Source organism: Schistocerca nitens, chromosome 7 (genome assembly GCF_023898315.1).
Source record: "Schistocerca nitens isolate TAMUIC-IGC-003100 chromosome 7, iqSchNite1.1, whole genome shotgun sequence".
NCBI classification, from domain to species: domain Eukaryota; kingdom Metazoa; phylum Arthropoda; class Insecta; order Orthoptera; family Acrididae; genus Schistocerca; species Schistocerca nitens.
In genome coordinates this window covers 139,065,349-139,090,277 of record NC_064620.1, presented here as the reverse complement: position 1 = coordinate 139,090,277, position 24,929 = coordinate 139,065,349, and the positions used below count along the sequence as shown (strand labels likewise).

Genomic DNA, 24,929 nt, shown 5'->3' with positions numbered 1-24,929 from the left:
ACCTGCTTCCATGGTACTTTAAATATGATGCTGGCAACAATCAGAGCAAAATGCCTCGGACCTTTGGAGGTGACGGAGTCCCACCTCTAACTGACAAATCAGGGACTTCTAATATACGACTTGGCAAACAAATGGTAACGAGATGAGGAGCTATTAATATCAATGGGGGCTACTCTGGGAAGAAGGTAGAGCTGGCAGAGGCTGCAAGTAAGTTGGGGCTGGACGTTTTAGCTGTTAGTGACATTCGGGTAAGGGGTGAGAACGAAGAGGAAGTGGGAGAATACAAGGTCTACCTGTCAGGAGTCAAAGCAGGACTAGCACAATGGAGTGTAGGGCTTTACATCAGGAAAGAAATGGAACCCAGCGTAGTTGCAATAAGGTATGTAAACGAACTAATGATGTGGATAGATTTGACAGTGTCTGGAAAGAAAATTAGGATTCTGTCAGTATATTCGCATTGTGAAGGGACAGATCAAGATAAGATGGGTAGTTTTTATGAGACACTCAGTGACGTAGTTGTTAGAGTAAAGGACAAGGACAGTGTTTTGCTCATGGGTGATTTTAATGCCAGGATTGTAAATCGAACAGAAGGGTATGAAAAGGTTATGGGTAAATTTGGAGAGGATATGGAGGCCAACAGGAACGGGAAACAACTCTTGGATTTCTGTGCCAGTATGGGCTTAGTAATCACAAACTCCTTTTTTAAACATAAGAACATTCACCGATATACTTGGGAAGGCAGGGGATCCAGATCTGTCATTGACTATATAATAACAGATCAGGAATTCAGGAAGGCTGTGAGGGACACACGTGTATTCAGGGGATTCTTTGATAACACTGATCATTATTTAATCTGCAGTGAAATTGGGATTGTGAGGCCGAAAGTGCAGGAGGTCAGGTCCATATGTAGGAGGATAAGAGTGGAGAAACTTCAGGATAAGGAAATTAGGCACAAGTACATAACAGTGATCTCAGATAGGTACCAGTTAGTTGAATGTAGTCAATTACAGTCATTGGAAAAGGAATGGACAAGGTACAGGGACACAGTACTAGAAGTGGCTAAAGAATGTCTTGGAACAGTAGTGTGTAAAAGTAGGATGAAGCAAACAGCTTGATAGAATGACACAGTCAAGGCAGCCTGTAAAAGGAAAAAGAAGGCGTATCAAAAATGGCTACATACTAGAACTCAGGTAGACAGAGAAAGTTATGTTGAAGAAACAAACAAAGCCAAACAGATAATTGCAGCATCCAAGAAGAAATCTTGGGAAGACTTTGGAAACAGGTTGGAGACTATGGGTCAAGCTGCTGGAAAACCATTCTGGAGTGTAATTAGCAGTCTTCGAAAGGGAGGTAAGAAGGAAATGACAAGTATTTTGGACAGGTCAGGAAAACTGCTGGTGAATCCTGTGGATTCCTTGGGCAGATGGAGGGAATATTTTGAAGAGTTGCTCAATGTAGGTGAAAATACGATCAGTAATGTTTCAGATTTCGAGGTGCAATGGGATAGGAATGACGATGGAAATAGGATCACATCTGAGGAAGTGGCCCGCATCTCGTGGTCGTGCGGTAGCGTTCTCGCTTCCCACGCCCGGGTTCCCGGGTTCGATTCCCGGCGGGGTCAGGGATTTTCTCTGCCTCGTGATGGCTGGGTGTTGTGTGATGTCCTTAGGTTAGTTAGGTTTAAGTGGTTCTAAGTTCTAGGGGACTGATGACCATCGATGTTAAGTCCCATAGTGCTCAGAGCCATTTGAACCATTTTGAGGAAGTGGAGAAAATGGTCAATAGATTGCAGTGCATTAAAGCAGCTGGGGTGGATGAAATTAAGTCGGAACTCATCAAATACAGTGGAATGTCAGGTCTTAAATGGCTACACAGGATAATTAAAATGGCCTGGGAGACGGGACAGGTTCCATCAGACTGGACAAAAGCAGTAATCACACCAATCTTTAAACATGGAAACAGAAAAGATTGTAACAACTGCAGAGGTATCTCTTTAATCAGCGTTGTGGGTAAAATCTTCTCAGGTATTGTTGAAAGGAAAGTGCGAGTATTAGTTGAGGACCAATTGGATGAAAATCAGTGTGGGTTTAGGCCTCTTAGAGGTTGTCAGGACCAGATCTTTAGCTTACGGCAAATAATGGAGAAGTGTTATGAGTGGAACAGGGAATTGTATCTATGCTTTATAGATCGAGAAAAGGCATATGACCGGGTTCCTAGGAGGAAGTTATTGTCTGTTCTACGAGATTATGGAATAGGAGGCAAACTTTTGCAAGCAATTAAAGGTCTTTACATGGATAGTCAGGCAGCAGTTAGAGTTGACGGTAAATTGAGTTCATGGTTCAGAGTAGTTTCAGGGGTAAGACAAGGCTGCAACCTGTCTCCACTGTTGTTCATATTATTTATGGATCATATGTTGAAACAATAGACTGGCTGGGTGAGATTAAGATATGTGAACACAAAATAAGCAGTCTTGCATATGCGGATGACTTAGTTGTGATGGCAGATTCGATTGAAAATTTGCAAAGGAATATTTCAGAGCTAGATCAAAAATGTGAGGACTATGGTATGAAGATTAGCATCTCCAAAACGAAAGTAATGTCAGTGGGAAAGAAATATAAACGGATTGAGTGCCAAATAGGATGAACAAAGTTAGAACAGATGGACGGTTTCAAGTACTTAGGATGCATATTTTCACAGGATGGCATCATAGTGAAAGAACTGGAAGCGAGGTGTAGCAAAGCTAATGCAGTGAGCGCTCAGCTACGATCTACTCTCTTCTGCAAGAAGGAAGTCAGTACCAAGACCAAGTTATCTGTGCACCGTTCAATCTTTCGACCAACTTTGTTGTATGGGAGCGAAAGCTGGGTGGATTCAGGTTACCTTATCAACAAGGTTGAGGTTACGGACATGAAAGTAACTAGGATGATTGCAGGTACTAGTAGATGGGAACAATGGCAGGAGGGTGTCGACAATGAGGAAATCAAAGAAAAACTGGGAATGGACTCTATAGATGTAGCAGTCAGGGCGAACAGGCTTAGTTGGTGGGGTCATGTTACACGCATGGGAGAAGCAAGGTTATCCAAGAGACTCATGGGTTCAGCAGTAGAGGGTAGGAGGAGTCGGGGCAGACCAGGGAGAAGGTACCTGGATTCGGTTAAGAATGATTTTGAAGTAATAGGTTTAACAACAGAAGAGGCACCAATGTTAGCACTGAATAGGGGATCATGGAGGAATTTTATAAGGGGGCTATGCTCCAGACTGAACGCTGAAAGGCATAATCAGTTTTAAATGATGATGATGATGATGATGATAATTAAAAGTGCAAAATTTTTCACATCGATGGATGTAACTTGTGGTTATTGGAACCTATCCTTATCGAGAGAATCTAGGAAATACACAGCTTTCCTGTTCGAGGGAAGGTGCTATCAGTACAAGCTTGTGCCCTTTGGGTTAAACATCAGCGTTTGTGCATTTGTTATGGTAATGTCCCAAATGCTAGGTGACCAGTTATTAAGAAGAATTACAGTTTATGTGGACGATGTGTTGATTCCAACTCCCACTTGGGAAGATCACTGATGTTATTGGATAAGAAGAAGCAATCGAATGGGTGGAATGAAACTCAAATTAGACAAAACTGAGTTTATGAGGAAAGAAATAAAATTCCTGGGACATATTGTTAGTGGAAATTATGCCCGGTCCTAAAAAAATTAAAGCCATTAGGGATTATTTAGCACCTACTACCCGAAAGGAATTAAAAGGTATGTTTGGCCTTTTTGGATTCTATAGACAATTTGTGCCTGTACAGTTATTCAGTGCACCCTGTCTGAGAGAAATATTAAAGAGAAATGTACTGTTTAGATGGACAGATGAATGTCAGAGGGCCTTTGAAGAACTTACAGAGGCGCTGCTAAGTAGTCAGATCTTAAACCACCCTGACTTTGCCAAGCCTTTCTGTCTTTGATCAGATGCATGTGGTTATCGTCTGGGAGTGGAACTGTTCCAAATGGAAACAGAAGGAGAAAACCAAATTCACAAAACGATCGCGTTTGCTAGTCGATCGTTGCAACAGGCGGAAAAGAACTACAGCATTTCGGAGCTGGAAGCTCTAGAAATTATACTTGGGCTACAGAAATTTGAACATTACCTATTAGGCCACAAAGTAATTGTTTACAGTGACCATCGGGCCTTAACATATTTGCAGACATGCCAATTAAAATACGGCAGACTGAGGAGGTGGTCAATGTATCTCCAGCAATTTAATATAAAGTACGTAAAGGGCTCAGGGAACATTATAGCCGATGTATTGTCTAGAAATGTGAAAGAAAAAGGGCAGGAAGTAGATCCTTTAGGACAAGGGGAATGGAGTGATGTTTTGCTGGCAACAGTACAATTACAGGAAGAAGGACCGCTTAAACGAATTTGTAAGAACCTCAGGAGGGAACAAAATCAAGATGACAATATTAAACTGGTAAAAGGCCGGCTAGGTCATCCAGATTTTCCGAAATAGCGGAATATTACAAAATGCATCAGGAGATACTATTTAGGCGAAGAAAGAACGATGAGGAAAAATGGCGCATCTATTTCCCAGAACAACATGTGGACTTGCTGATAGATTATGTGCATTGGAAGTACGGGCAGTATGGAGTCAGAAATTGTATTGCAAAATTGAATGAGGTAGTAATTTTCGATAACATGTGACGCAGGGTACAGAAAAGGCTTGAATCTTGTGACAGATGTCAGAAGGTGTGAGCAAATAACAGGATCGTACAGGGACCACTGTATTCTGTAGTACCTCAAAATAGGTTAGATCTCGGTTCTGTGGACCTTTTTGGCCCTTTACCTGTTTCGAGGGGGGGAGGGGGGGTTGTGAATAAGTCTTTGTACTAGTCGATGGATTTACGAAGTATGTTAGATTTTATCCTATAAAAAAGCCAAAGTCCAAGATAATAGTCAGTAAACTAGAGAAAGATTAATTTGTAAACATTGGGGTGTCGAAAGCCATGTTATCAGATAATGGACCACAGTTTGCATCCGAGAGGTTTGAGGAATGTTTAAGCAAATGGAATATACAACATATAAAGGTTTCAGCTTATTTTCTCCAGGGAAATATGTGCGGAAGAATAATGAAAAAACTAAATTGTCTCTGTAGGACATATTGTCACAAGAAGCATTCACTTAGAAGAGGTTGTGACATTATTGTTCATATTTTTTTAAAATTATTTTGTAAATATTTTATTGAAACTGTTAAAGCAGAAGCAGAGACATCTTGTTTGAAGGGAAGTCGATACTGAAACTCTTTGATAAGATTAAAATGAATGTAAATTCGAGAAAAAGGATGTAATATTTACTTTTAAATATTGTAAAGATATTTATTTGTTATAAGTATTAAATGTAAAAAGGTGCTATAATGTAATTATGTATGTAATAGTTACCGGCACTCACTTAGGGCTGTATGAGATATGTGTAGTATAAAAGATAGTTTAGTTCAGTCAGGAACGGAAAGCTGTGTAAGCTTAGGAAAAGGTGGGAGCGGAAACTTTTTGCGAGCATTGGCGGGCGCGAACAAAGTCACTCGGTGGCCAGTGACCTTAGAGGCAGCACGTACGGCGCCAGCATAGTGTGGAATGCGCCTCATTGTTGCGTCTTACCTCGGTTGGAAACTGCAGTTTATCACGGCCTGTTATGGGGAGAAAAACGGGCTATTGATTATAAGATGGATCATCGCTATGAAGAGGAAATAAGTCCCACATGGATGACTGCTCTTGGCCGTTCTGATATTAATGCAGTTGTTGCCACCGACGCCACCGTCGCTGATCACAGCTTACAGGGTACGACATTTTAGCTATGTATTATAATGTGTGCCAGGAAGCTGAAATGTGCTTTAAGAATAATAACCATCATCCAAATTAACAATTGTGTCCACCTGGTAATTTATCCCGCTCATAAACCAAGCAGGATCCTAACCTGGTAAATGAAAATTCCGAGTGACCTGTATTCAGCCAATACTGTGAAATCTTTAATATATTGTTGGCAAATCAGTGATTAATCAGTGAAATAATTGATGGAAAGAATAACTGAGAACTTCATACTTAACATTGTTATTATTTTCTGTGTTAAAATGATTACGTAAGGTTATGCCAGATTCAGAGACCACATTAGATAAATTGTTTGCTGCTTTCACATTACGTATTAATGAAAGGAAATACTAAGTTAATGATTAATGGTGATAAATAGTAACGTTAAACAGTTTATAGTGAATCAATGAAATGTTGAGTACCAAATACGTTGATGTAGAAACCCCCCTGTCCAAATTTACTTTTACTTTCATGAAATCAGTCTGTTTGCTTAAGCAATTGGGTACTGTAGTTTTGTTTCGAGCGGCTAAACTTTTCTTGTATTGCTCAACCATCTGATGCTTATTCCTTAGGTAAACACACACGGTTATTACATTTGTTTTTGTGGTTTTGCTGTCCAGATAGGTAACTGTATTTCTGTTTGTTACATTGCTTATTATTAACAGTTTAGTATAAGAATATTACAGTTGGATTTTCATGACAGTACGTTTTGTAAACCAATTCAGAGAATACAAAATACACGCAGGTATTACATCTGGTTCTACATATCAGGACAGTAAATAACACACACAACATAAGGAGGAATGTTACAAGGTGATTAATCACCTGAAACATGAAGCAACTGGTTTTACACCTGTAGAGTTAATGTGTGGAATCAGACCAAATAACTTATTATTTGACTTAGTTGAATTTCCCACTCTTACTGAGATGACCATGGAGCAGAAAAAGAGGGTAGCATGGGCAAATATTAGAAAAAAGGCTCTGGAAAGAAAGAGAAGGCACGATGCGAGAGCGTGTCCTACAAGTTTTCAAGTAGGCGATTTAGTGCTGGTGAAAACCAAGGAAAAATCTAAAAAGCTTGCTGCAGAAACAAAAAAGTTCGCAGATGAGTATGTGGGACCCTTTAGAAATGTGGCCAAGCCTTATGGCAATGCATATAAATTAGAATATGTCAAGTTGCTCAAACTTCTGGGATATCATTGATTTGAAGAAATACATACAGAAGGATGATGAGGACAGTACTAGTTAATAGGCCTCAGGGGACGCGTCGTCAGGAGGTGTATGACAAACATCAGGCATCCCGAGCTGTTGGCAATATTATGTCCTTTTCGTTTTGTATTGTCAACCAAACTCCTCATCATTTGGAACTTTTTTGCTATTTTCTTTCCTTCTTCCCTACCGCAGTAAATAATGTATATAAATTTACATAGAGAATAAAGGTCATCAGAAAATAAGAGAACTGGTACAAGAAAGATATTTTTGGAGGTAAATTATTACCAAAGACTAATACGAATGAATGTGGAGTGAAAGTGATGTAAAAGGTATACTGAAAAAATAATGTAATGTGACGCCTCAATATGTGATCGCTAAGCCATTTTCAAAACATAAAATGATGTTGGTATATGTTTGTGGTAAGAGGCATAAGGAAAGTGCCTAATAGAAGTAAGTAAATATGTTATGTATCTGATGTTTATTTGAGAGCCACATAAGTTGGCGTAAATATTTTCAACATTTCCAGTAATTTTGCATTCTTTGTATATAATAGCTTGTTTCATGCAAAGTCATGAGATATTTAATAGTAACTGTAAGGTAAATATTTTTTCTGAAAATAAAAGTTAATAAAGAAAATGTTGGTAAATTTTTTTGCTTACTTGCATTGTAATAAGTACTGCTTTCAGCAGGAACTTGCTTAGGAACCATCCCACTGTAATGCATATAATGATTTTTTGAAAAAGAGTAAAGTAATAGTGCCCATTAGAATACTGTTGTTATTCTTGAATAATGGTTAATTCATTCTTTACTGAAAATAATTAGTACTGTATAAGACTATTTGTAAAAAAGGTGATTTTTTAATCATGAACCTTCAGGAACTGACTTTCAACTAGAGTTAAGTGGCCTTTGTGTGGTAAGTATTAGGTGGTGGTTTCATCAACACTGCTTTACACTGTCTAGCACGTATCTGCTACCACACAGTGAAGGGACATCGGCAAGAATCTTATCGAGGTAGGTGAACTGAACTATAGCGTAGATAGGAACGCAGATGACCGACCCCACCCCGCCGTACCTCCTCCCCCCCCCTCCTACACCATGACTCACAGCTTCTTGTATCTTGTATCCCTACCCATTATCCCTGTCTTAAGTGCCTCTGCAATACGAATAGACCTCACCAGCAAGTTGTGTACCAATTGAAACACTTAATCAAAATTTGATACTGCTGTGCTATAATTCCTTTATTTTATAATTCCACCTAGATCACTTTTGCCTAAAGGATTTAAACTGGTAACCAATTATGAACACAAAGGTATTGTTACAACATAAAAGTTCTGTAAATGATTTAGGCTTTTGTTCAAATACTTCAACAGGTACTTTTATTTTTTATTTTTTAATATAGTTCTGAAGATTATCATAATACAAGATCGGAACTAGTCATCAGTAATTTATGTCATGCAACTGAGGATTAAAATAAACTTTTCTTAATAAAACTGTCTGCCCATGAAATCGTGTGCCCTATCACTGAAAATCCAAAATTCTCCAGGATGCTCCTGATAACATCAGTACAATTGTTGGATAATCGCTATGTCTGCGTTCATAAACGTCTCTATGTTTTTACTGAGCCTCATGTAGCCCCACCTACAAGATTAAGTGAATGGTTTGTTATTTTCCTAATTACGCATGGAGTACGAAGGAACAGTCATATTGCAAACCCCTACTGCTTTGGAAGCATGGATTTGTTAACTAGATGAAAGCAAAAATTACTGCTAAGCTCGTAAGCGTACGGGTATCAAAATTTACAATCACTATGCATCGGCCCATTCACAGCGTATTTCAGTGGAATCAATAAAATTCTCCCCTGCCACCGAATTCGCATTTAATCTCTCATTGTTTGTTTTTTGAGTAACCAGGACGCACTCGCATTCTGATGACTATTGACTATCTGCAGTGAAATGTCGTCGCAGTATAAACTGTTATCTGCCGAATCTGCGTGGGGGTTTGCGAAGTACGCAAAGTTTCTACTCGTTAGTTGTTTGCAGTCAGCCGGTTTAACGGGTGGAAAAGTCTGTATGTGACGTTTTTCTAAGGGGATAGTTTAGCTGCACGCTGGCGGACATGGATGCGAATCTCAGGACTGAGACCCATATTCCATAGCCGGATGGAAGCGAAGACAAGTTATGTTGCTCTACCTGGGGAAGTTCGCCCGTCCACTAGTTCAGCCCTTCCTCCCCTGCGTTCCGATGCATGGAGCCAGCCGTCACTTAGTATTGCGCTATCAAAGAATTGTGGTAGCCGCATGTGGCTGTTCGCTAAGGGGCAACGTTTCTCGAACAGTGACCTTGGTGGAGTGGGAGTTGGTTTGTTAGTTACTTAAATGAAGAAATACACATTCTGTTGGTCATATGCATGATTCCTATCGAAATGATGTAGAACGACTCACTTTACGGATTACATATAAGTGATCTATACTTGCGTATGTGTGCGTGCGTGTGTGTGTGTGTGTGTGTGTAGCATTTACTAAATAGTGCTGTTGTTTAAATTTAATAAAAGTGGGAGTATTAGACTTTATCATTACACACATTACAAATAAAACACAGCTTACAACTCATGTCCTTAAGATATTTTTTGCTGTATTACGAATGCTACCTGTTTTAAATGAAATATTCGCGAGTGACATAGGCGTTGTCCAGAAGAAGTGATTTCAGATCATATTTAAAATGTGTTTACATGTAATGTTTCAAACAGATCTTTAGTTTTTTTCTTAATAATTTAAGAAAATAATGTCATTTACGACTCCTGTGAGTCTGCTGGTCATAATTGTCTGCTGCATGGTGTAGTTCCCTCTGCAATTTGTGCTTCAGTACTCATGAGATTTGTTCACACTCAAGCATCTACTGTATAAAAATGGAGAGTTATTTGGATAAATGGTCTTGAAGGACAGACTTATTCCGTGTTTTAAAATCATTCGTAACCGATTTTTGCTGTTAGAGCTGGGATATTTCCCTTCTTGGTGTCGAGAACACAACTCTTCTGACGAGTCTTTACCACTGATTGACAATAGCGAGTGTGCTGGTGCCTGTTGACAAAAAGAGAAACGTTTTTCATATCGTGGGGGCGGGGGGCAGTGTTCGGTATAGGTAAATGCTATAAAAAAGATAATGTTATAAATAACACTCTGTGTGAAAGAAAAACTGTCAAAATTTGTTTTGAACTTGATACCGGCAATTTAGTTTGGTAATCCGCCAACAGTGGCGCCACTGACAGTAGTTTTTGGAAATGGCGCCCAAGCAAACAGAGAAAGCATTTTGTGTGCTACAGTTTGCCCGCTGCCAATTGGCAGCGAGTGCAGAAAGAGCTTTCTGTAACAAGTTTCACAAGATATCACCGGTTTACAAGAAATTCGAGGAGGATGGTAGTTTGTGTGATTCAAAAGGGTCGGGCCTACCGAACTTATCAGAACAGGCAGTGGGCTGGGTGACGGACGTGATGTTGCGAAGTCCCACAAAGTCTACCTAATTAACTAACGCAGAAACGAATATACCTCAGGTAAAAGTGTCGACAATGTCTGTAGGCGATTAAGAGCAAAGCTGTACAAATTGCACTCCCTGCAAGGTGTAAGTCATGATGGCAATTAGCGCCATCTACAGTTCTGTATTGATCTGCAGAAGCATCTAGAAAAAGATAACTTCGTAGCCAAATTAATCCTCAATGACGAAGGTACTTGTCGTCTTTCAGGAAAGATCTTCCAATACTTCACATACATTTGGGGGACACAGGAATCTGCATCCAGCTGTCGAACATGTCCAGGATTCTAAGGAAGCTAATGTGTTCTGTACCATGTCCAATAAGATAGCGTCACCTATCTGGACATGCTGCACTTGAAATGATAGCAAGGATTTCATCTTTCAACAAGATGGCGCCCATTTACATTTCCACAATCGCATACGAGGTTACCTGAAAGAGATGTTGCCACATCACTGGATACGCCATGTTATGGCTGCAGACCAGGCGCTACTCGAGTGACCACCATTACACGGTTGCCAGACTGGACGCCTAGCAATTTTTTCTCGTAGTGTTACATCACTGATAGCGTTCATGTTCGACCTCTACCACAGAACCTCGAAGACTAGCGACACCGCATCACAGCAGCTGTTTTTATCGTCGCTCCTGATATGTTGGGTCGGGTATGGGCGGAATAGGATTAACAGATGTGTGCCGTGTGACTAAAGGAGGACCCATTGAACATCAATAAACATTGTGAAAAATTTGAGAATTAGTTTTTCACAAACTGTGTCATCTGTAACATTGTTCTAGGCCATTTATCTGTACCCTTTTTGAACTGTTTCATGAACTACATACAGAGTGCGGCACTTAAATCCGGACAAATTTCAGTTTGAATTTCCCGCCATATCGTAGTTCCGCCAGAGGTCGCGTTTGGCCGTAGGCACCTAGTAAACAGTCAGAACCTCAAAATGGCCGAGATGTTACGGAAAAGTGCAGAGTACAACCGAAGAGGCGCGATTATCAAAAGTCTTCGCTCTGGGCGTTCACCGACTGAAATAGTTCGATTCTTCAGGTAGCCGAGACCAACTGCTTACGAGAATGTGGCCAAATATAGTGCTTTGGAGAAGTCTTGGGAGGGTTCCGCTAACCTGGCGAGGAAACCTCATTCGAGAAAACATGTGTCACGAACTGCGGCAGTCATAGAAAAGGCTCAGGCGCTGATTTTGGAGGGCACGGGGAAATAGCTGCGTAAATTGGCGTCAGTATTGAATGTCAGCAAGCGAACAATGCGTGGGATGGCAGAGGAGGTCCTCATATGAGCCATTTAGGCTAAAACTGGCTCTCAGGTAATGTTAACATGTTCTAGTTAAAGGCGTTCTGGCCCCCAAATAGCCCGGATTTGAACCCCGTCAACTACTGTGTTTGGAGCATAGTCGAAGAGTTACCAATAAGACGAGGCACCATAATGTCGCATTTCCACGCACTGCTATCGAAGCAGCATTTACGAATATGGACAGCGCTGTTTTAAAGAGTGCATGCGATCGCTTCGGGACAAGATTGTAGGAGATCATTGTGACTGAAGGGGCTTACATGGAGTAATGTTACTCTTGTGAAATACCACTACTTATATGTAAACGGATTTTCATTTTAATTTGTATTTGGTTTTAATAAATCTGCTTTTAGGAAAAAGTTTCATTTGTCCGGATTTAAGCGCCGCACCCAGTGGTTACCCCGAATTTCTACGCCTATATCTATTTACACTCTCCACAAGCCACCGGATGGCGCTTGGTGGAGAGTACCACTATGAGTTATGTCGTCTCCTGTTCCACTTGCAAATAGAGAGAAACGACTGTATATATGTCTCCATACCAGCCCTAATCTTTCTAAACTTATCTTCGTGGTCCTTATGCTAACTGTACGTTTGAAGTAGGAGAATCGTTCTACAGTCAGCCTCAAATGCTGGTTCGCAAAATTTTCTCAATAGTGCTCCCTGAAAAGAACGTTCCTCAGACGAATTAGGCTTACCTCAATTTTGAGAAATCTGGCGTCCACATTCCTGTAGGTTATTTTACCATGCAAAAGAGTCAGAAAAAAGACGATATCAGAATTGTACAGATAGCTACACATCCATTGCAAACGCTTCCTGAAACATGAGTAACTATAGAGACTAAGTTTCACTTACATGGAATGACGAACAGCTTTCGGACCACGATCTTGTTTCTGTTTGGTTTTGAAAGGATCCAGTCGCCCACAGAGCTAAAGACAACTCCAAAGAGTAGCCTCATCAGATACGGCAGACTCGCGAAACCTCCCGACTGCAACAGAAGAGCACCAATATCAGACAGAGTCATGACATACAGGCACTTTCGGCCATTAAAATCAAAAAATCGTGAAGGCGGCGTGCGACAAACGTCACCTTCAGCATGACGTGAACTACATGCTTGGTTAAGTAAATGTATTTAGGTGTAACTCCACAAAGTAGACTGGAGTAAGTTCGTCTATATACAGAGGGTGTCCCACTAAGTTTGCCACCTCATATATTTTCGAATGAAACAAAATGCGAAAAGTGCAATTTGCCAGGGATGCAGCCATGTCAGGGGCTGACACAAGGAGCAGGAATACATAATCCCTACAAGTAAACAAACATTACTTTCAACACAAAATTACTTTTTTTTAATGTCACTTGCATGCTTTTTACCATAGTGAAACCAAGAGGTACAATTACTGATGACAGACTTGGTTTCATTCCTCTAAACTTTATACCTTCTGGAATACTTGGACTTTTAGTAATGGAAACAGTGCCACAACTTCTGCTCTAATGCTGTTAATGCCACAAAGCTTTTAATATGAACAAAGTATACTTGTTGCGGCTTCGTTTGACAGAGAGGTTTGCCGACTACAGTGCAACCAACGACAGCCCTGCACGTAAGAGGAGAGGCAGCATGCCGGCCGGAGTGGCCGAGTGGTTCTAGGCGCTACAATCTGGAACCGCGCGACCGCTACGATCGCAGGTTCGAATCCTGCCTCGGGCATGGATGTTTGTGATGACCTTAGGTTAGTTAGGTTTAAGTAGTTCTAAGTTCTAGGGGACTGATGACCTCAGAAGTTAAGTCCCATGGTGCTCAGAGCCATTTGAACCATTTTTTTAGAGGCAGCGTGCTGTCTCTTCAGATGAGTCTCAGACCGGGTACAGCATCACCATGGATGTATACATGTGCAATGACTCTTCAGGAAACCAAATTTGGCAGCTTATTTGTCATAATCATAAGGGGCCAGCACCTGGCCTGATGGTACAGAGGGCCTCTGGGTAATAACACAATCACCTCTGGTGCGCATAGCTAATATTTTCGACGAGATCCAATACATTTTCTACCTGCTAAGGTAGTTTCTGTACCCCATAGTCGAGGTCTCTGTGGCGTTTTTTTTCTTATTCAGCAAGATAATGCAATACCACACGCTGCATGTGCTGTTAAAACCCTAAAGCCACCCTCACGTGGCACAAGGAAGCTAACACTGACATGGACGTGGATGGAATATCTGACCTCTCGACAGAGAGCACCGTTGGCACACGGGACGAGTTGGTTAATGTGATTTGCGACCTCAGCGCTCTCCAGCCTATCTCACTCACTGAGAACGCCTGGTCGTGGTATACCACAACTCGCAGTCAGAATTGCTGTTGAATTGGGGCATAAAGCTGAAGAGGTGTGGTTCATGTCATCCATGCTCAGTTCCACTTGGTGACCATCCGGATTAGAGCTGTTCTTGCAGCCACAAGTGGCAGCTCTGTGTACTGAATTTCACACCCTGTACAGCCCCAAATCACCTATAATTTTAATTAGGTATTCTTCCCGATATACCATATGGTGACAGTAAGTAAAATACATTATTTGCCATTCTTCTGGTGTTACACTGTTAACTGCTAGCAGTATCGCCCATGTACAGCAGTAGGTGCTGCACAAGATACAAAGCACACAGTCCAGTCACACCGCCATGTTCAACGTCATCTTGCATTAACCATTCACAGACAGCAGGTGGCAGGACTAGAGTGGCCAGTGGAAAAGTAGAATCCTCAAGGTCACGGCCTCTGCCTGCCGCCAGCATGGGCTGCGGGCTGTGATTCGCCCGCCTCTCGGCTTTGTTGCCATGTAGGTACCGTTAGCAGTGCGGTAGATCAGATCAGGTGAAAGCTCGGTGTTACCGTGCTATATCGAGTGTTCACGTCTGATCTCAGTGTCTTACTGTCTTTAGAAAGGTGCTTTGACGTGTGTTCGGTGGTGAACAACAATGCAGGAGCAACGGCCTACTTTTTGTACTCCTCCGGTCGGTGTGCGTAAAGGGCGGAAAGACATTCGTAAACAGTCGAAAATTATCGTATAAAATGTACTCAAGTATTTTACTGATCTGGCCGACAATGAAGAAGCGAGGAATAACTTAAATTATGCACAAATGGTTCAAATGGCTCTGAGCATTATGGGGCTTAACATCTGTGCTCATCAGTCCCATAGAACTTAGAACTACTTAAACCTAACTAACCTAAGGACATCACACACATCCATACCCGAGGCAGGATTCGAACCTGCGACCGTAGTAGTCGCGCGGTTCCGGACTGCGCGCCTAGAACCGCTAGACCACCGCGGCCGGCAAATTATGCACAGATTCATAAACTTACTGCTAAAGTGTGTGGTGTCTCCAAATCAACTCTAGGACGTATTATCAAATCTGTGTCATTGGAAGAATCTCCAGACATGAATGAGTGTTTCGATTCTCGAAGAAAGGGATACGAACGTGAACGGAAATCAATCGTCTTTGAAGATTTTAACAAAGAGCTCATGCGTAGAACTGTACTTGCATATTGCGACAGAGGAGAGTATCCAACGGCTAAAAAAATACAGGCTGACCTCCGTGAAAAAATTAATTACTCGGGCTCAGAGACCTCCGTTCTTCATCTTCTCCGCTCCCTTGGTTTCCGATTCGAGAAGTGTAATGGCGGACGGATATTCTTAATGGAACGCAGAGACATTGCAGCAGCAAGAGTGAAGTTTTTGCGTACAATGCACTTCTTGCATGCTGAAGACACCAGGCCTGTAGTGTACTTGGATGAAACTTGGGTTTCACAGAACCACACCAATAAGTATATATGGCACAACTCGAAAGGAAACGGCCGTTTGAAAGTGCCTACTGGTAGAGGGGGCCGATTAATCATCGCCCACGCTGGTTCATTAACCACAGGCTTCATACCAGAGGCCAAACTTATTTCTTGTTGTGGAATAGTTCTTGCCAATCCTATAACCATTCAGAAATGAATCGAGAAATTTTTATGAATTGGTTTATTTGACTGTTCCCAGAATGAGATTTTCACTCTGCAGCGGAGTGTGCGCTGATATGAAACTTCCTGGCAGATTAAAACTGTGTGCCCAACCGAGACTCGAACTCGGGACCTTTGCCTTTCGCGGGCAAGTGCTCTACCAACTGAGCTACCGAAGCACGAATCACGCCCGGTCTCACAGCTTTACTTCTGCCAGTATCTCGTCTCCTACCTTCCAAACTTTACAGAAGCTCTCCTGCGAACCTTGCAGAACTAGCACTCCTGAAAGAAAGGATATTGCGGAGACATGGCTTAGCCACAGCCTGGGGGATGTTTCCAGAATGGGATTTTCACTCTGCAGCGGAGTGTGCGCTGATATGAAACTTCCTGGCAGATTAAAACTGTGTGCCCGACCGAGACTCGAACTCGGGACCTTTGCCTTTCGCGGGCAAGTGCTCTACCAACTGAGCTACCGAAGCACGAATCACGCCCGGTCTCACAGCTTTACTTCTGCCAGTATCTCGTCTCGTACCTTCCAAACTTTACAGAAGCTCTCCTGCGAACCTTGCCGAACTAGCACTCCTGAAAGAAAGGATATTGCGGAGACATGGCTTAGCCACAGCCTGGGGGATGTTTCCAGAATGGGATTTTCACTCTGCAGCGGAGTGTGCGCTGATATGAAACTTCCTGGCAGATTAAAACTGTGTGCCCGACCGAGACTCGAACTCGGGACCTTTGCTGCAGAGTGAAAATCTCATTCTGAACTTCTGTCTAAGGAAGAAATCGTAGGTGCCAAAAGACTTACGAATTAGATCAACTGGCAAAAGAAGTGGGTCACCAAGTGGTACTTCTACCACCGTATCACTGCCGGTATAATCACACTGAATTGATGTGGGACCAAGTAAAGCGAGAAGTAGCGAAAAGAAATATTACTTTCAAACTTGCTGATGTCGAGAAGCTAACACACAAAGCTCTTGACAATGTCACTCAGCAGGATTGTTAGAGGTGCGTAAAACACGCAGAAGCATTGCAAGAAATTTATTTCTTGAACTAGGAAGACACCATAGTGGAATCTGTGATGATACACCTGGCTGAAACAAGCGACAGTGAATCTGAAGACACAGAGCCAGATGATTCTTCAGTTTAGGTAAGTGCCGTCTATGTAAAAAGCTGACTTGATTTAAATGTTTGTCTATTCATTTCAGTTATAAAGGACGTACTGCGAATGTTTTTCCCTTATAGTAGCCGTCTGATAAATTTATCACAAGTGGTGGCGATTAGTTTACTCGTCAGTAACTGTCAATTGAAATAAGATTGTCAATTCTGCATTAATTAACAACAGTTTTTCCTTAAAACCTGTATCGAATGTCTTTACATTCTGATATAATCTTACTGCATTCGGTTTACTTGTACATTCGAAATTTAACTCCTTTTTTTCATAGAAGGATTTGCTGGCTATTTCATAGTAAGGGTAATGCAGCTCATAAAATGACAAAATGTTGTGGTGCTTCTGCATAGACTGTATATATAAACAGTGCAGTAACATCAGAACAGTCCTAGCACCTATTCTGATCCTCCGAGAAGAGCATGGAAATCTATGATATTTGACGACTTTTACAAAAAGCTAGAACGTAGAATTTAATTACTTTAGTATGACAGAGGATAGTATCCGACGGCTAGAGAAATACAGGGTAATGTCCGTGATAAAATTGATTATTCTGGCCAGTCACTTCAATGCACTGTCTTCTCCGCCCACCTCGTTTTTAATTCAGAAACTGTAATGATGGACGAAATTTGTAACACAGTACAGGGACATTGTAGTACTAAGAACGAGGTTTTTGTGTACCAAGCACGTATTGTGTGCTGAAAATAATAGGCTTACAACAAATTTAGATAAAACTTGGGTTTCACAAAACCTTTAGAACAAATATTTTGCTCGACTTCAATGAAAATTGGTTTCAAAATAACTCTAATTACTTCTGCGTAGCGTATATTGGCGTTTTGAGTGATGTATGCAATGACGAAGGATATGTATTAGCAGCCGGTAAAATATTTTCTGGAAGTGGGGAATATTCTCGGTCATATTAAAGCGAGCCGTCCGAACAAAACTTTTGGAGACGCCCTACAACGACTCGCGCACTGCTGCGCACGGAATATCGCGGAGGTAGTTTGCCTCTGCACGTGATATGATACAATAATGATGCCTGAAATGTTACCAAAAACAATTTTGTAGTTTTCTTAACAACTTTCTCGCGGGAAGCTTCTTCACAGTTCTACAGAACGAAAATTCATCATCGACTACATTTTTTTGTTACAAAGTCGGCACTGATTCACACCTCTTATAATATTTTATTTTTTATCTCAGAATACTTTTATGTTTCCGAAATAAAAGACGTAGCGTATTCATTTGTAATCTTTCAAGATGTTCATATATTTTTGTTTCAGTCCAATTACATTAGTGATTCTGTTAATACCACAAGTTGAAGTAAAAAATTATTTTCCTCCAAAATTCCTTGCAACGTTAGTTTTCATTTTTATTCCTAGCATTTAGTGAGAATTCTCTTTTGGAAAGCACTCCATTATATTCTAGACTAAAAATAAAGTTGCCCAATATTTTTTTGAATTTTTACAAATATTTGAAATTATCACTATTAAAAAAACTGACAATGCTGTAAGACGGCGAGATGACCTAGAAGAACTATTTTCGTGCCGGCCACTATAGCAGTGGAGGGTATATAAAGCATGTCGGGAGGACGCGGAAAACAGTGTGGTCATTGTCTTAATGCAGAAACGGAGTAATTTATCTGAAGTCCAAATGGTGTGATCATTGACGATCAGGCCAGGGTAGAAGCATTTCTGGAATGGCTAAGTTTGTAAACTGTTTGCATATGCCGTGGTTAAAGTATACTGTCCATGGCTAAATGGCGAGATCTAAAATTGGCGTCGAAGTAACTGTGGTACACCACAGGCAATAGATGACAGGGGTGAACAACGGCTGCGGAGATGTGAACAGGCTAAAAGACGTGCAACTGTTGAGGACCTGATTGCCCAGATGAACCAAGGCGTGTCAACAGTGTCTCCTCAACGACCGTTCAGCGAAGGTTGCTGGGTATGGGCCTCGGGAGCAGGTGCTTCGTTTCATGCGCCAATACTGACTGCTGTTCATCGGCGATGAAGGCTGAAACTTGCACGCCAGTACCACAACTGGACATCCTCTGAGTGGCGATAGTGTACTTTTCAGATGAATCGCTTTTTATTCGCCACTGGACAGATGGCCATTGGCGTGTATGGCCCAGCAACAATCGTTGGAAGGGTCCAGGATGGAGAAGGGAGTGTATCGTCTCTGGAATATTTTCGTGGCATTCCCTGTGTCATCTCCCATTCTGGAAGAACAGCGGATCAACAGAAGCATACATCTATCCTTCGAAACCAGTTCTACCCCTACATGCAGTTTGTTTTTACTCAGCACGATGGCATCTACCAGCAGGACAATGTAACGTGTCACACAGCTTGCACTGTGGTTTGAAGAGCACCAGGATGAGTTTACCGTAAACCCCTGGGCATCAAACTCGCCGGGTTTAGATCCAAGATCGAGAAGCTGTGGGACCACCTTGACCAGTCTGTTCGCGTCATGGATCCTCAACCGGGAAACGTAATGCAGCTGGCCACAGCATTGGAGTCAACCTGGCGCCACATGTCTGTCTCTTCAAGAACCTCACTGACTCCCTTTCTGTACGTCTCGCAGCGGTCCATGCTGCAAAAGTTGCTCACGCAGGCACTTGACAGGTGAGCACATTAATGTGTCTAAGCGGTGTGTAAGCTCACTGGACAAAAAAATTAGTCACCTTGTAAGTAGGCTGTTTAGGTTTTTATGTTGGTAACGCCACGTAGCGCTCTATATGAAAATCACTGACTGTGCTGTGTGAAGGCTGTGGTTGGTTTGCATTGTTGGAGTATATGCTATTGTAGTGTTGGGCAGTTGGCTGTTAACAGCGCGTAGCGTTACGCAGTTGGAGGTGAGCCGCCAGCAGTGGTGGATGTGGGGAGAGAGATGGCGGAATTTTTAGAGCGGACGATCTGGACGTGTGTGCATTAGAAAGAGTAAATTTGTAATATTGGATATCATGGACTGATTATATATATTATGACTTTTGAACACTATTAAGGTAAATGCATTGCTTATTCTCTATCAAAATCTTTCGTTTGCTAACTATGCCTATCAGTAATTAGTGCCTTCAGTAGTTTGAATCTTTTATTTAGCTGGCAGTAGTGGCGCTCACTGTATTGCAGTAGTTCGAGTAACGAAGATTTTTGTGAGGTAAGTGATTCATGAAAGGTATAGGTCAATGTTAGTCAGGGCCATTCTTTTATAAGGATTATTGAAAGTCAGATTGCGTTGCACTAAAAATATTGTGTGTCCGTTTAGTGATGATCAGAATAAGTAAAGGGAGAAATGTCTGAGTACGTTCAGTTTTGCTCAGCTGTTTGAAAATCAAATAACGTAAGGGGTTTACCAGCACAGTAATTCATTAATTTTTCTAAGGGGACGTTTCAACCTCTAGAAAAACCATTTCAAGCGTCATTTAATACCACGTAATTCCGCAGCTGGACTTCATAACCGCCTGTGTTCGGTTGGGAAGTGATTCCAAAAGATTGTGCAAGTACGTCGCATCCCCACAAGGCACTCGTTGAGGGTTTGATCGCACAGTTCCATCAAATTGCGGGGATGCCGATGTCGGCGTTTTACCCGCTGTTCCAACGTGTTCCACAGGTTTTCTATGCAGTTCAAGTCAGGTGATTTTGCAGGCCAGTCGGGATGTAATATGGTCACGGAGGTGCAGAAAACCAGTCAGATATTCCTCCAGCCCTATGAACTTTGCTGTTATCGTCTTGAAAAGTAGGAGTATCAATAGCATACACATTATGCAGACATTGACTGAAAAGCAATACCTTATCATTGAGAATGTTTAAATAAACATGCTTGTTTATGTAAGTGGTCAGTTCAGGGAGATGGCTCAATTCATGATAAGAAAAACACATCCGAAACAAAACACGCCCAGAAGTCACAGAATCACCTGCGGCTTGAACATGACCATGCACACATTCAGAATGAAATGCTTCATTTGGCCTTAGACGCACTCAACGACGAGCGCCACTTGAACATTGGCAAAAATGTGATTCATCACACCTCACTACCTTCCGCCAGTCAGCTACTGTCCACGTTCGATGATTTCCAGCCCATTGAAAACGCTCAACTTTATGTGCCTGTGTGGGCAATAGTCTCTTGCGACTCCAAATGTTCATTTAATGCAGTTTCAGTAGCAATGTTTTCGCGCTAACAGGTTTGGGATGGACCATCATTCACTGCTGCTGCATTTCCTGTCGGGTTTGGAAGCGATTTTGATTCACAAGCCGTGAAACGTGTCTCCGGCCCCTCTCGCTCAGGACCTTTTTCTGACCACATTTCTGACGTCGTGTATTGTGGTCACGTGCGTTACACCTCTAGTTGTAGACACGTTGAACGGCCCGCCGGGAAACACCAACAAATCCAGCAACTACACGCACCGTATGGCCATGGACATATTTACATACCATATCCATTTGAAATATAAATGTTCCGGTGATCCTTTCTTCATTATGTTCACGTAGAGGCCCCGGTAGCTGAGTGGTCAGCGCGACAGCATGTCATACCAAAGGGCCCGGGTTCGGTTCTCGGCTGGGTCGGAGATTTTCTCTGCTCAGGGATTGGGTGTTGTGTTGTCCTAATCATCATCACTTCATCCCCATCGACGCACAAGTCGCCGACGTGGCGTCAAATCGAAAAACTTGCACCCGGCGAACTGTCTACCCGACGGGAGGCCCTAGTCACACGACATTTATTTTTATTTAAGTAGAGGCAGTATGCGCGTGATTGAGTACGTGACTCTATTGCTGTGCCACCTGTAAAAGCTTGACGATTCTTCTGTGCATGCGCACTGGATGACTATAATTTTTTTTCCGACGAACTTTCAACGATTACGAATTATTATTGAATTTCATGAAGCTGTGTTTCCACCGTAATTGAAATTGAGTGGTGATCTTACCGCGAACTTAATGACACAAGTCTGATATTTCAGCACCATTCTCAGATGCACTCTATTTCAGTTCCATGCACACATCACACGGCCCAACTTATCCCAATTCTCTTAAACACATTCAAGGTGATGTGATGATGATGATGATGATGTTTTGTTTGTGGGGTGCTCAACTGCATGGTCATCAGCGCCCGTGCAAAGTCCCAATTTTTACACATCCCAGTCGTTTTGCACAGTCCAATCGAGCCACAGTCACAAATGATGATGATGATAATGATGAAATGATGAGGACAACACAAACACCCAGTCCCTGTGCAGAGAAAAATCCCCAACCCGGCTGGGAATCGAACACGGGACCCTGTGATCCAGAGGCAGCAACGCTAGCTTCTAGACCATGAGCTGCGGACCCAAGGTGGTGTGGTGTGACCACTCGCGGTTACTGTGGTAACGCGCCTACTTAATTTTGCCAACATCACACTGTAAGCAAATGGATGCAAAATTGTCCGTAATGAAGCTGCACAGGAAGAAATCAGACATTGAAGGACTAAGGATTTGTCTTTATGGGCTACAGACCATCAATCCGTCGACCTCGTAAAGACACAGTAAATTATAGGGATTAACTCACAACTTCATTTTTCTTTCTTTCCGATTTCAGTTTCTTACATAAGTTTGCTTTATGAAAGTAGCAAACAATACCACCAGTTAATGGCATGTGATACTGTTTCACACTTGGTGTTGACCGTGCAAAGTTATAATTTTTTATTGGTATTCAGTAATAGAGTTTCGATTATTTTACTAACGACTTAAATAGTAAAAAAAAATTAGTACGATATGTGACGTATAAGAAATTATCATACAAGAATATTTTCTTAACATCTGAGAGAGAGAGAGAGAGAGAGAGAGAGAGAGAGAGAGAGAGAGCAGCACTACGTAGATCAAAGATATTGCTTTGTTGTTGAACAAGGAGACAGTTAGCAGTTGTAAGTCAGGGAGCGGCAATGTGCACGTAAATCAGAGTTTGTGCATAGTTGTGGACAGTTCCAAATAATGATTTTGCTGAAGAAGCCGCTTCATTACATAAACTGCCAATATCTATGAGATCATTGATAATGCTGCGAGAGAAGTTATCTGTCTGTTTATCAGTAACATTAACTTTGTTATAGACGTCGACCAAAGAGATGATATTCTACCTCTTTGACGTCGACAATGCTCCGAACTGCTCTGCAGAGACTACAGCTTGTAAGTAAAATTTTATAAAGTCAGTTGGATTTCGAATTTCAATTTACCAAATGAATAAATTACTAAACTGAACTGTTATTAACGATTGTTGATTTTTATCGGTTGACTACTTTTATTTGCGGTTAAAATTTTACAGAAAAAGAGAGTGTGTAATCTACGCGAAAGGTACGAAATATATTGTCGCCGCGTGAATGTAGTAAACCTCAGTACAGCCAATCAGGTAACAAGATTATTTAATTAAAAGAACGCTCTTCCAGCAAAGGTGAGTAAATATTTCTATTCTGATTTTGCGTGAAGTCATTTCGAATGGAATTAATTACCAGATCTTTGGTTAAACTGTGAAGCTTTCGCTGTTAAAGATTGTGAGTGAATTTAAGATAAATTTTGCAAGACAGTAAATAGGAATTTCAAATACAAACTCTTCTATTCGTTACTCATTTACAACTACTGACACTAACTTCATTTTAAAAATTTACTCTTTGCACATAACGTAATAGATATGATATCAATTTTACTTATTTGAATCTAAAGGCCCCACAGTTGTTTCTTAGCACTACATTTACCACAAAAACATCTTCATTATTATAATACCTATGGGCTTTACATTTTTGTATTTTTTATGCATGCATGAATGTGGTTATGTAATACTGCCATGTTTTTGTTATGTAATGTGCTATGCAAATGAAGTGTTGTCAAATCGTTGAAGTCATCTCCGTCATCTTTGAGTGTATAATATTTTCTAATTTTTTAAAACAATCGTTAGAATAGTGGGCTTTTCATATGGGCGCTAATAGTTTGCTTGGGAGGGGGGGGGGGGGGGGGGTGGACTGCAGACAGCTGCCCCTTGTGAGAATTCTTAGAATTCTTTTAGTTTACGTGTATAAAAAGAGGACCTGTAACTGCTGGGCCCGGATTTTTATGACCTAAAATACGTGTAAGATTATTACTAAAATGACCTGAAAGTATCTGTAAAATGATGTAAAACGGATACTAAACACATGTAAAATAAGTTATAAAATGGAGTCGAGTAATAAAAAAATTATAGGATGTTGTAACTGAAATTACGGAAAGGATAATTAATTTAAAATCGCTATGTTTTTCTCTGTGTTATCTCATCATTTGAAGATGCACGAAAATTGTATGATAATCTTAGAACTGTTACAGTGTATGACAATCAGCATGCAGAGGTTCGTAAAAATGAGGGAACGTCTGTTGACGGACACCGTTTGCTCGTAGTTAGAAAATCATTCAACATTTAATAAATGTATGTTAAATATGTAAATATGACGTAAAAATCTTAAAAATGACACCATAGTTGAAAATTAAATACATTACGGTTGCTATATGACGGAAAGTGTGAAATTAAATATACATTTCTACAGCCAGAATATTTGGTATTTTAGTACTCGTGAACATGTTGTAGCTCACGAGGAAAGAAAGCTTGCATGTTAACAAACTTTGGGCATTACTAATATGCTTCGGTCGTTCTAAATAACACTGTCTGTCTACTGAGTGACGGAACTATTACATGTGTACGCGATTCCATTAAGAAGGATGTCTGTGGTGAGAGTTTCGTCTTGGAAATGTTCCCTCCCTACGAAATGAAAATGTTACGCACCCAATGGTGTAACAAGGCGGTTGCACAATAAAACACATTCAACAAAAGCTTACTCCTTCAAAATTCAAGTAATGCTTAACAACTGACAGACGCTGATTTAAAGTGCCTAGTGTGTTTCTTTC

The 24,929-nt window shown here is 41.2% G+C and overlaps 1 protein-coding gene across 1 annotated transcript in view; it reads right to left on the bottom strand.

The window, feature by feature from the left end:
* The window catches only part of LOC126195503 (sialin-like), a 758,511-nt gene that overhangs the window by 29,760 nt on the left and 703,822 nt on the right, over positions 1–24,929 (bottom strand). The window contains exon 8 of the mRNA XM_049934131.1: positions 12,754–12,886. Within this exon, the coding sequence (XP_049790088.1) occupies positions 12,754–12,886 (133 nt within the window). The remainder of the gene's footprint in view (positions 1–12,753; positions 12,887–24,929) is intronic.